General features: G+C 36.6%; 1 protein-coding gene and 1 non-coding gene across 3 annotated transcripts in view; one reads left to right on the plus strand and one right to left on the minus strand.

Annotated features, from left to right (window-relative positions):
• The first annotated feature begins 819 nt into the window (after positions 1-819).
• The window catches only part of LOC129243748 (NAD kinase), an 81,407-nt gene continuing 68,844 nt past the window's right edge, over positions 820-13,382 (plus strand). The window contains exons 1-2 of one of the 2 annotated variants that reach the window (XM_054881015.1): positions 820-923; positions 1,345-1,677. In XM_054881015.1, coding sequence (XP_054736990.1) covers positions 1,475-1,677 — 203 coding nt within the window. In that variant the 5' untranslated portion in view covers positions 820-923; positions 1,345-1,474. Of the gene's footprint in view, positions 924-1,344; positions 1,678-9,844; positions 10,693-13,382 lie in introns of those variants that run through there. The other variant, XM_054881016.1, reaches the window with a different exon arrangement.
• Trnay-gua (transfer RNA tyrosine (anticodon GUA)) lies at positions 9,280-9,383 on the minus strand. Its single transcript has 2 exons — positions 9,347-9,383; positions 9,280-9,315 (listed from the first exon to the last, which is right to left on the minus strand). It is a non-coding gene; the product is annotated as a tRNA-Tyr (tRNA).

Raw genomic sequence — 13,382 nt, forward strand, 5'->3', positions numbered from 1 at the left:
TACATAGGCAACTAACAGAACTCAGCAACAACGAACGCTCAGTCGATCGGAAGGAGGCTTGTTACTTCGCACAAATTCAAGATCAATGGTGGGTCACACACAAAACTCATTTAGGCAAAACTCAAATGGTAGGTGATAGCAGCGGCGACGGTGGAGATGACAGCGGCGCCACTAGAAATGCTGCTGGCATTGCTATGCTGCTACTATTGCTATTCTTGTTGTTACTATAGATGTTATTGTTGTTGTTATTGTACCGTATCTGTTGCTGGCGATCATTGTTATTGTGTACGTTGCTGATGTGAATATTGTTATTCATAGTGTTGTTGTTGTTGTTTGCAGTGTTGTTTCTGCAACTACTGCCGTGGCCATTGCTGTTGCCATTGCCGCCAATCGTTACGTCCAAAAAGCGTGAATAAGATCACTTCTCACGTAGAAAGAAAAAATACTTCGTAGCAAAGAAAAGAGGAAAAAAAACAAAAACAAGAAATAAATCGAGAAAATGTAAATATTGTTTGTACTGAATTCAGAATTTCCACAAACACAAACACAAGCAAATATATATGTATATTACATTATATATATGTATGTATGTGTGTATGTGTATATACAAAATTTATTTATTCAGCGAACTCAACACAGTATTGTTGGTGGCGCATTGATCACAGCATTGTTGTACCTGCTACTGCTACTGCTGCTGCTGCTGCTGCTGCTACTGCCGCTTTTGCTGTTGTTCTCGCTGTTGCCTACAAAATTCTACAATTTTGGTGTTAAACTGAACGGATTTATGCAGCGAACGCATCAGTACAAAATCGACTTTAACAACGTTCAGTTGCGAAATCTCGAGCGTGTAATTTTTCGCATCCACAATTCGTTATAGAGATTCGCAGAAAAGCGGTTCACTTTAAGCAAAAATTCGTTCATTGGTATAATACTTTAGTCTTGACAAACTTCCTCTTCGACTGTTTTGCGCTTGCAAAAAAGAAAAACAAAAACAAAAAAACCAAAATTCTCTATTGAAAGCAAAAGTATTAGAGAATTCGTAAAAACACTGAAAAAAAATTAAATATATGTATAAAAAACTCAAACGGCGAATTAAAACAGGGTCAATTGTATCTGCGCATGGCTGAGTACAAGTGCACTTAAACAGAGTGTTAGCGCATATGCAAAGAAGTTTCGACGTGAAGTTTGTAGACAGTGAAATAATTTCATAGAATAAAGCCCTAGTATTTTGGCAGCAAATTTAAATAATTTCAGCAAATTAAAAAAAAAATTTATAAAAAATTCATTTAATAAAATATTTTTGCCTTAATTTTTTAATTAAGAATTTTTTAAAATTTCCCAGAGCTAAGTGTGCAAATTGTTTCAAGTGCCCAATCGTACCCACTTAATTTTTCAATCAATAAATATTCAAACGCTCCCACTTAGGCTATTGAAAATCAATCAAAGCTAAATATCAACAAATAATTCAACGAAAATGAGGGAGGAGGATCTCATTATGGCGCGCGCCTTGGTGGCCGAGCAAGCAGCAGCGGCGGCCGCAGCCGCAGCCGAATCATCGGCCACATTAACTATGCTGGGTCCACCCACACTCAGTCAGCAGCCATCGCCTGGCGCATCACCAGCACCTTTGCGTCGCACACGTGTTGCCGATTTGATCGAGAAACGCAATCAATTCAGGTGAGTCGTTGAGTGGGCGGTGCGAGAGTACTGTTTGGAAGGATATTAGCGCAAGGCATTTAATGCACAGGGGTAGTTTATTGATATGTGCATGTGTCTATATATTCTATATATGTATACTTGTGGCAGATGATAATGTGACTCTGATAATTTGATTTACAGCACAATTATTTTTAACCCTTAACGGTGCGGATGCTTTTTTTGTATGATACGAAGTGGAAATTTGTACTAAGCTTACTATGCAACCTTAGTTCCGGTGTGAACAACAAGAGTGTTAAAAATAATAATAACATAAAAAGTGTTTTCCGCCGCATATGCGACTGCTTTAAAATGGTTAAAATGAAGGCGTATCTATTAAAGGGTTAGGGGCAGTCAGAGGCCCGAAAAAATGATGATTTTCATAAATTTTTTTTTTGCTAGTCAATTGATTTATTTTATAAAAATAAAAGCATAGTATTAATAAATACATCATATTTCTACTTGGCTTTAGTAAAATTTCAAACAAAAAAATTAATAATTGTAAAAATTATCGCTGTTTGTGTGGCGCCCGTTTCTCCAGAAGTCCCTTGCGGTGATCATCACAAGTCCTTGGAGATTCATCTAAACTCAATCGGAACAGAGAACTTAGTTTTATTAATAGATAATCTTGTGCCTGATCGAAGATTTTTTTCAAAATTAACAATGTGGTGGCCTCAGGAAATATTTTTCAGATTTTCGAGAAAAAACTGACAATTAATTGTTAAAAAAAATCGAAATTTTTGAAAAAAAAAATCCTTCGATCAGACACGAGTTTTTTATATTTTTCAAAAGCAGTATAAAATCTATTGAAATTTACCAAGCGGTTTTTAAGTTACAGTGTTCACCAGTTCAAAAAACCTAGTTTTGAGAAAAACGCATTTAATGATTTGCCATTGATTTAAGTAGAGTTATACGAATTATTTAATTACTTACACTGTATCATCTATTCCTGGGCCATATAATAGTTCTTCTGCCGTCGTAGCAGCTTCTTAACAGCAGCAGCTCAACAACAACGCTCCGGAGCCGCCGAGCGCCCTTTGTTAATTGTTGAATAACTCGAAAAGTATTTGTCGGATTCACTTCAAATTTTCATACAATATTTTTAAGATATTATGCTTTAAAAAAGCAAAATGCAAAAACAAATTCAATTTTTTGAAAATTCTGACTACCCCTAAACCCTTATGACGACATTTGTCCGTCAAGGGTTAATACCAAGGCGTATCTATTAAAGATGATTTTTTTTTTCTTTCGCCGTGTCCATGTGGCTGTCAGCTCAGATCGAAACAAGGCGAATTTTTGTTTTTTGTATTTTGCCAATACTTTGCTTTGACAATCAAATATACAAAACATTGTTGTTGGTCTAGTGCCACCACCATCACTGAATACGCATTGGTTAATAAAGGGTTTTCCAATAACAGGTGTTAATTTGAATAGCCCGCTATTTCGGGAGATGTCATTATTTGATATTGGAAAAGTAGAAACTACGCCATTAATAAAAATGGAACGATTCACGTTTAAAAAACGCATTGAAATTATTAAAATTCACTATAAAAATGGTGAAAATTTGGCAGAGACGGTTCGTAAAGCTCGAACATGTTTGGGTCATCGTGAAGCACCTTGTCGGACCGCAATACAGAAAATGGTGAAAAAATTCGAGCTGTTGGGACAAGTTAGTGATGTGATGAATAAAACTCGTGCACGTCGCTCAAGAACAGCCGAAAAAATTGCTGTTGTAGCCGAAAGTGTTGAAGAAAGGTTTGTCCACTCCTCGTTGTTCTTTGGAATTAGGCATTCCACAAACGTCATTACACCGTATTTTACATAAAGATTTGGGACTTAAGGTCTATAAAGCCGGCCGATCATCAACAACGTCGTGTCTTTGCTTATGGGGTCGCATGAAAATGAATTCCATCGAAAAATCATCTTGAGTGATGCGTCCCATATCCACCTCGATGGCTTCGTCAACAAGCAAAATTGTCGGATCTGGGGCTCAGAAAATCCAAGAGTTATTGTTGAAAAGCCTCTCTTTCCTCAACGTGCGACTGTTTGGTGCGGTTTATGATCCTTACACTCGGACTCATTGGACCTTACTTTTTCGAAAATGAAGCTGGAGTAACAGTTACGGTGAATGGATTGACTATCGAGAGTTGATTAACGATTTTTTATGGCCGGAATTGGATGGTATTGATATGGACAACGTATTTTCAACAAGACGGCGCTACGTGACACACAAGCAATGAAACCATTGATCTTTTACGGGAATAACACCTCTTATTGGAAAACCCTTTATTATGTCTTTAAAACGATTTTTCATATTATGTAGCTTCTGTTCTACCACACATTTTTTTATAACATGCTCTTTAGAGAATTTTTCTTCCATAAAATATGGAAGTAAATAAATTTTTTGTACAAGGTGGCGCTGTTTTCCCCCTCACTTATCATAAGGTGACGCAAAATTAGTCGTCCAATTTTGTTTTTGAATAACTTTTTTACTAAAAAATAAAAATGATTTTGGCTAATGGAAATCTTTATTTGAACCGTCCATTGTTTGTCTCTTTATATATTGTAGCTGTCAAATTTGCAAGTGTCAAATATGATTGACGTACAACGCCATTTGCTCAAATTGTACATCTTACGATAGGGTGATTAATTTTGCGCCACCTTGTAGATGGCAAGGCATCGACTGATGTCTTTAATTAACAACTGTGTAAACTGTAATAAAAAAAACTGTTGCTAGTTTTATTTTTTTTTGTATTCGAAAGTGTACGTTCAGTTTGATTCTGGCAAACTTATAACTTGATTCAAGTAACCACCTCGGCTGGCCCGGCAGTAGCTGATCGCGTTATTACAATTTCAAAAAATCTTGTTAATCCTTTCTGGTTCTTTTCCACAAATGACTTTAGAGTATATCTCCGCTATACGCATAATATTGGCCTTTTGTCCTCCGTAGGGTCAGACTTTTCAGGCCAGACTTTGAACATGAATTTAACATATTTCTATTATAGCTAAAGACTCGAGCTTCCTAAAATTTAATTTTCTATCGACTTATGTACTATATATAAAAAAGGTTACTCGATCAGGACGAAAAAAGGCCAGACTCGGGTGCCTAACCGAACGTTTTAAAACAGGTGTTCAACGAAGAGTTAACGGTAAGTTACACAAAAAAAAAAGAGCAAACGAGTCTAATATCCACTCTGAGGCAAGCAATTGACATCTCCAACCGTCACGATTTTCGCACTTATGACACAAAAGATCGATTGGTTGTTAGCTTAGGCAACGTGGAGGGTCATCCTGCTGAAGCCAAATATCACCCAAATTCATTTCGTCAATTTCAACAGCCCAGTCGCCCACGCGTGCTATTTTTGATTTGGTTGTGGTGAACTCCAATGAAGGAAGGATATCACTATTATCCCTTTGGGGATGGAGCCGTTCGACAGGCGAGCGTCGCTGAGGACGAAATGTTTTGGAGTGCGCAGTAAAGAAAATAAATACGTTGAACGTTATAAAAAAACTAAGGCTTTATTTAACACAAGAAAAAATTTTCATAAAATCAAAAAATTGTTATAAACAAACAAATTGAAAAAAAAGCAACAAAAAAAGTTTGGAGGTATTAATGTAAACGTTTTATGTTCCGGCACTGTGTGGTTTCTTTAAAATTGACGAAATAATGCCGTCATCTTCCGCCTTACTAGATTTAAAGTAGTAGATATATAAAATAGAACTGTCACTATCTAACGTATTATCTCTAGATCGCTTAGCCTTCGTGCGTAGGATAAAATATAAAATATATAAAAAGCCTGCTGGTTCCTCTGGCAGTGACACTGACAAACTGAATCGAAGAACTGAAATTCGTTCTGACTCTACCGTCGTCTCACATCGTAAGTTTACATTATAAGGAAGATAAGACTTCATCGCTAATGGCCCCCAATGTCTTTGAATGAAAACGTGACTTTTATTATACCTATGCGTATCTTGTCGCTCAGAACGACAGACGATGCGAGCCTTGCAGCTACAAACTAATTTGGGCGGCTATATGCCGACACGCGTCTGAAACGACAAAACGGCTTGGGTGGCTATATGCCGACACTCCTCCTCCTCAAAGGGTTAACGACTTACTTCCAACAGATTTTAGATCTTTTAAAACGTTAATAAATTTTAAAATGAGTTTATTTCTAATTTATCGCTTTAATTGAATTCTTCCGAAAACCTTTTGAAATCTTTGTCACACTGTAAATAGCTGTAGCTTAAGTTTGCGAGCAGCGATTTCCCGAATTTCATTAATAATTTCTTAACTCAAAGCATTACATTCACAAAAATAAACATTAAATATCCAATAATATATTCGCACTGCTTGCACCCTGCCAGCTTTGCCATCTGGAACCACTCCTTCCATTCCATTATTGCGCGCATATGTATGGAAATATTTTAACTCTGCACTCTTTTCCATTGTTTGCTTCCCGAACGAAATTATTCACGTGCCTCAGCCAAGAAAATTTTGCATAAACAAATCTATTTCCACACATCTTAGTGCTATATTTAAAAATTTTGTAATATGCAAAAAGATGTTTATTTGTATGTAATGTACACTTCATTCACGACATCCGGTATATTTTTGGAGAATCTTAAAATCTTCAACAAAAAAAAAATTTACCAAAATAACATAATTTATTGAAAATCTGACGCCAATTGAGAATAGAGGCCATGTGGTTTTCTACGAAATATTTCTCAGTCAGAGAAAGTTACCCGTTTTACTGCTATCTACTTTCATGGCTGTCATGTCAAAGCCAGCGTAGTCGTAAGTTCTTAGTGAAACACCTTTATCGGCAGGGATCTTATGTAACTTCTCGTTTTATAAACTCCACAAGCCACCATTTTTCTCACGATGTAACAGCCGACTCTTTGTCTTGTACTCCAGCATCATCAAGCCCGCTCATTTTGTTTCTTCATTTCATTTTTAAAACTAAAGTGAGGGCCAAAATCTCGAGTTCGTGGTATTTTTTTTCTTGTTTTTTTTTTTTGGTGGTGAGGTTGGGTTAAAAATGCCTTCGCACTTACAGCGACCGTCGTCTACTCGTGTGGTGTAGCCACTAAAGTGATTTCTCCCCTCCTTCTGGGGAGACACCCTTCCCGGAACTGCTTTCTATATTACTTCGGGAGGGCCCAGAACGGCATTCATAAAGCACCAATTCTATTCACCCACGTCTGGGTCCGCCATATTTGTAGCCAGCTTTCATGCTATAGGCTCGTCTTCTTGTGTCTCTATCTGTGCGGCTTCGATTTGTTGCACTTTGTCGAGGTCAATCTGTTTTTTTCGTAGTAACGTTCTCGATGTATTTCCTTACCGCGTTCCAGCTGTCCTCGCTTTCGAGAATTTTGCTGATTATATTGCTTGGCGCGATGTGGCCAATCTGCTCCCTCGGAGCATTTCTTTCCGCGAGCCATCTGTTACAACTAAAAAACGTGAGTTCACCGTTATCGCTCAGCGCTTCGCAGTATATGCACTTGGAAACGGTTACTTTGTCCATGCGGTATAAGTATTTCCGGAAGTATCTGTGGCTTGAGAGGAACTGAGTTAAGAAGTAGTTCACTTCCGCGAACGCATATGTCAATTGATGGAATAAGAGTCGCCGTACATCTGCCACTCGGTTCAGTGTCCCATCGGCTTAGCCACCGCAGCATGGTTTGGCATCTCCGTTCTGGGAAGCTAGTGATGACGTGTTTCTTCTTGGAGTCCCGCGCATCCATTCGTTGCCGGACCATGAGATCGACGGGTATCTGTCTGCTGATCACGAAAATTGCTGCGTCCTTGACAGTGCAGTAGGCTGAGGCAACTCTGAGTGGTATACTCTCTATGGTACTTGTGAAAATCAATGCGTCACGTCGAACTATCTTCTCCTTCTGCGATCTATCGTCGCTCTACGTGAAATCTCATTTAGTTTCAACAACTTTCAGATAGTCTTCCCATTAAAGAGCGAGCAGGTAACGGCGGGAATTTTTGTTTCAGCTTAATTTCTTCATATGTAAGATTAACTTTCTTATGATTATTTAGGGCAGTGATAAGTTTCAGTCATCTAGCGAGTATATGTCCAGCGCCGCTCATGTTTTATGATATCTAAATCTGGAACTCATATAAAGAGATATCACCAATTCTGTTTTATCTTGGGTTCTCCAAGGTGCGAGTGTTTCTATGACCCCGGAATGACATTTAAACTTGTCCGCATAGCAAACATTTCTCATAGGGTCTTGATAACTTGATTCTCTGCTCGTATCTATTGTATAAAATCATATGAAGCGAAGGCTGTAGTGGAAGCCCATGTGACTAAGTGAATAAAAAAAAACGACAACAAACCGACTAAAAAAAGGCGTATACTGAAACGACCCGGATTTATATCCGTATGTAAGTATGGGGAGTGTTTACACTGCTACAACAGCAACAACGCGTATTAGTGTCGAGCATGACAGCGTCCACTCCATTGAAAAGTACAACATTCGTCTGCCAATTAAAATCGTTTGGGGAATGTCATTATGTTATGTTAGATACTCAATTTAGGCTTTACTCATGAAGCAAGTCTAAACTTTAAGGGGTATATACACTTACAAGGCCGAAAAAAGCGAATTTTCTAGAATTTTTTCTGAGAAAACTTTTGAATTTATTGAAAAATTTGTACACATATTATTATTAAAAATTTGTACACATATTATGTTATCTTTTAACTGTATTTTAAGACTTAGTATTAGTAAAAATATTTATTTGGATAGGAGCTACAGCTGATCTCTGGCAGCTTCTCTCAAAAAAGACGTTTTGCGGTGATACTATATCTTTGAACTGGATCCTCTGAAATTAAAAAACCAAATAGATTTCGTTAAAAAAATTGATTTTTGACCAAAATTTCGGCCTTAAATTGTCTATAAAAAAAGAAAAAAATATTTGTTGGTGAGAAAAAATCTTCGATTAATTACTAAAAAATATATTTCAGAAGCTCGTGTTAAAATTTGAGACTAATCGACTTAGCCGTTTTCGATTAATGTTGGTCATCGACTTGGAAAACACCATTTTGAGAAAAACGCGTTTAAAGTTTGCCGTGTACTTTCAAGCACTCTGAAAGGCCTTTTCGAATTTGCGTGTAACTTCGAAAACACTCACCGGAATGATATTAAACTTTCTGTGTGTATTCTTAAATATATGTACATTAAGAAAATAAAATAAAAAAATGTTTCTTTTTTTTTAAATTCTAACTGCATATAACCCCTTAAAAGCGGTAGTTAATATCAAAGCAGATATTTCATATTCTAAGGCCTAGTGGGTGTAAACTATGCGTACAACCAGATTTTTTCGTAAAAACACTTTCACATAAAAACCGCAAGAAGTGCTAAAAAAATGTTCCTCTACCAATCCCTACCTAACTGACACCATATACGCTTAGCTCGGTATCATCTAATAGAGAAGACGACTACAGTAATTGCCTTAGCGATCTTTGCGCAAGCACTCAATTTCGATAGGCATACTAGTTGTTGCTACATAATTACGAGAAATTAGATCATGGAGTTGTATAAATAAAAATGTACAAAAAAATGCCACCTAGATCCTTCGAGCCGGATTTGAACCAGCGACCTATGGATTTCTGCTTCGTATTGCACGAATTTATTACCTCTACAGTCCACCGCTCTACCAACTGAGCTATCGAAGGTGTGTATAATTTATTGAACAATCCCTCATTTCAATACCAACACATTACCGTTCCCAATTCTCAACAGTGCTACCATACAAATTTTCGCTAATTATAGCCACAGTGTTGTCTACATTTTCCACTTGAATTGGGCATAATTTTGAACTGCTGTGCTTTAATGATTTAGAACTACAAAATTGTTGGCATGTACGAATATAATTCTCGTAAATTGCGTGAAACATCGGATGAATTGCAATTTTGCAATTTAGTGTAGAGCAAAAAAAATTGTATTCTACATTTTTACTTCTGATTCACTAACATTTGTAGTCAACTAATACCCGTTAGATGTCACTATACGGCAACTTTTCTGTACTTTTTCGAACAGCTGACTGAGCTGACAGTTATTCCTACATTTTGCTTTACCGACTGCTTCGCAAGCTGATCTAATTGTCACTATTGTGTTGTAGTTGTTTGCTTTTATTTTATATTCGTGTTGTGTGACAAACGGCGTTTAATAAAAGAAACTTTCAACTGTTCGACGATTTCCTCCATTGTGTGCGAAAATTAATTTATTTAGGAAATAATGTTGTGCAAGATAAAGTGAAGACAAATCAAAGTTTCAATCAAATAGGCAGTACATTGCGAAAGCAACTTAGAGCCTACCCAATAGGAGTTCCGCCTCCGTAATCTGCACCTGTACAGGCAAAGAAAAAAGAGAAAACACAATTTGGGAGACTCGCTAAAATCAAAGGCGTACATATGAAGAAAATTGCATGACTAAAGGTGGCCACAAAGCTATGAAGAGTGCATAAAGTCTCTAATAGTAATCCGGTGTTTCGTTCGATATTATTCGACCCTATTTCTCATGCAGAAGTGCTAGGATAGACCTTTCGTTATCAATAAAAGCCACCAACCAACCCCACTCCAGTAGTCGTACTGCTACTGCTACGTAGTACAATATTTCAAGCATTTCCGTCTTTGCCAAACATCAATTTGCATTGTGTTTAAAGCGTAAAGAAATCAAAATAAGACACTTGAATCAAACAGCAAAAGACAAAAAACAAAAAAAAAAAAAAACATTTTTTATAACAAATAAAAACAGACACTAAAATAATAAAAAAAAGAGAAACAAAATGTCGAAGACAACAGCTCCTAGTGTGAATGGCCTGCATAGTAGTTCAGCCGCCTTAGAATGCATACCGTCCGCCACGAATGCCGCCGCTGCGGCCTTCAAAGAGCATCAACAACAGCAACAGTTTCTGGGTAGCAATGCCGGTGATGGCAGCAATGCCTCGTCCGCACCCAACGTCGAGGCGATGCGTGAATGGTGGTAAGTTAATGTGTTGAATGTTCAATTAACCATGTGAAGGGGCGGAAAAGGAATTTTATGTTTGGGATTTTGCGCTATTGTCTATAGTTTAAGTACCTGTGACTCGTTGCTATTGTTATCTCATTTGTTTACATTTAGTGAACTGTTGAAAACACTTTGTGTTAAATAGCAAAGTCATCGTGGATTTTATTATAACCAATACCAACAAGAATAGGTGTCAATTGATCATGAATATTTGTTGATCAATTGAAATTAGAAAAATGTTGCTAATGCAATGGTCATATACATATGTATGTATGTATGTATATTTTATGAATCCGTTTGTTTTTGTTTCTGTACAAATATTCCAAAATGCATTAAATCTGACTGATCTTAAAATCTTAAGTTGCATGCAAGGAGTCAATAGTAAAATTAATGACGCATGCTAAAACCAATTTATTTTTTTATTACCTACTGGCCTGGAACAGGAAGTCTTCTTTATGCAGGTTACTCTGACCTTAACTATTTTAAAATATGTGAAGCTCTTGGCAGTTGATAAGATTCAGCTATTTCGCTTTTATAAATTTTTAAGGGGTTAGGGATAGTCAGAGGCTCCAAAAAAATGATGATTTTCAATAATTTTTTTTTGCTAGTCAGTTGCTTTATTTTACAAAAATAAAAACATAATATTAATACATCATGTTTCGTCTTGACTTAGCAAAAAAAAAAATCAATAATGTAAAAGTTATCGCTGTTTGTGTGGAGCCCGTTTCTCCAGAAGTCCCTTGCGGTGATCATCACAAGTCCTTGGACATTCATCTAAATTCATTCGGACAAGAGTTTTATTAATAGAAAATCTTGTGCCTGATCGACCTTTTTTCCAAAATTAGCAATGTGGCGGCCTCAGGAAATATTTTTTATATTTTCGAGAAAAAAAAACCGGCAATTAATTAAAAAAAATCGAAATTTTTGAAAAAAAAAATCCTAGTTTTTTATATTTTTCAAAAGCAGTATACATTTTATTGAAATCTACTAAGCGGTATTTAAGTTATAGTGATTACCAGTTCAAAAAACATTGTTTTGGGAAAAACGCATTTAAAGTTTTTACTACTACTCCGGAGCGCCCGAGCGCCCTTTGTTAATTGTTGTAGTTGACGAAAAGTATTTGACGGATTCACTTCAAATTTTCACGCAAAAAACTTCAAATTTTTCAAAATTCTGACTACCCCTAACCCCATAATGAACAAAAAATTAAATAAAAATAAAAATTAAAAATTATTTATTATTTTGTCTGTTGTTTTTTTTCATTACTAGTATCTATTTTTTTAAATAATATCGTTTGAACACACAAAATTATTATAAAAATTAGAACAAAAAAATTGCAGCTCGTTTTCTTCAATTTTGCATAGTCATTTGCCTCTTAACTCATTCGTTGAGTTAGAAAGCGATACACATGAATGCTTGAATGAGTAATGATAGTACAAAATTGCAAGTAAGTAATGATAAGCAAAATTACAAATTAGTAGTGATACGTAAAATTAATCAGCCATTTTATTTTAATAACATTTTAAATAAAAGAAAAATTATTTTGAGTGAAGGAAAACTTGCTTGCATATATGCCTGCTGCATCTGTCTAGTTTACAAGTGTCAAATATGATTGTCGTACGCTGCCATTTGCGAAAATTGTAAGTCTTCCGAGAGTGTAATTAATTTTGCGCCACCTTGTACATACACACAACTTCTTTTTCTTCTTAACATCACAGTCCTTGGTGAACCATTGCTTCAGTCACAACCTTTCGCCACTTGTCTCTATCTAAGACTACTTCCTTCCACCGCCATACGTTCAGCTTTGCAAGGTCATCTTCAACGTCTTCGAGTCATCTCTTTCTGGGGCGTCCTCTTCTTCGGCCTCGAACAGGGCACAATTCAACTGCCTTTCGTGTTGTTCTCTCCTTGGGCATTCTAAACATGTGTTCAAGATATCTTATCCTCTGAGATTTTATAAATCTTAACACAGTTTCGTTTTCTGCTAAAAGTTCCAGCTCATGATTATTTCTTATTCGATAAGTACAGTCCTGCAGTCTTATTGGTCCATACATTTTTCGCAAAATGTTTCTTTCGAAGACCATTAATTGATTAATGTCAGTAACTCTTAGCGTCCATAGTTCGCAACCATAGGTAAGCACAGGGCGGTTCAAAGTTTTCTATATCTTTAACTTTTTTTCGCGATTTAATAATTCAGTCTTAGGCAGTTTCACATTAGAGTAATACGACTTATTTTCTGCTAAAACTCGGCCACTTATTGCCAGTAACATATCCTTATTGGCTGATATTTTGATACCAAAAACAGGTAAATTCTTGCACACTCTCGAATGCATAGTCTCCGATGAGGAGAAGCGAACGATTGGAGAGCGCCCATCTACGGTTGGAGCGGCCCCATCCATTACCTGTGGCGGGTGCTCCCTCATGGTGGCCAATCGATGACTCAAATTCTCGTATGAACGGTCGATCAAATAAACCCTAACGTTTTCGGAAGTTTACGAATTGAAAAATTTTCTCGTAAGAAAACACAATGTTCGGAAATTGACCGCTTTCGGCTAAGCGAAGTAACTCCTTTGCTCTCTCAAGGCTGACTTGCTGCTGCTTTGATGTGAGATCAAACACCTTTTTTGATCTTGTAAGGCTTGACTTTGAGATCATTTTTCAGTATG

Source organism: Anastrepha obliqua, chromosome 4 (assembly GCF_027943255.1).
Source record: "Anastrepha obliqua isolate idAnaObli1 chromosome 4, idAnaObli1_1.0, whole genome shotgun sequence".
NCBI classification, from domain to species: Eukaryota; Metazoa; Arthropoda; class Insecta; order Diptera; family Tephritidae; genus Anastrepha; species Anastrepha obliqua.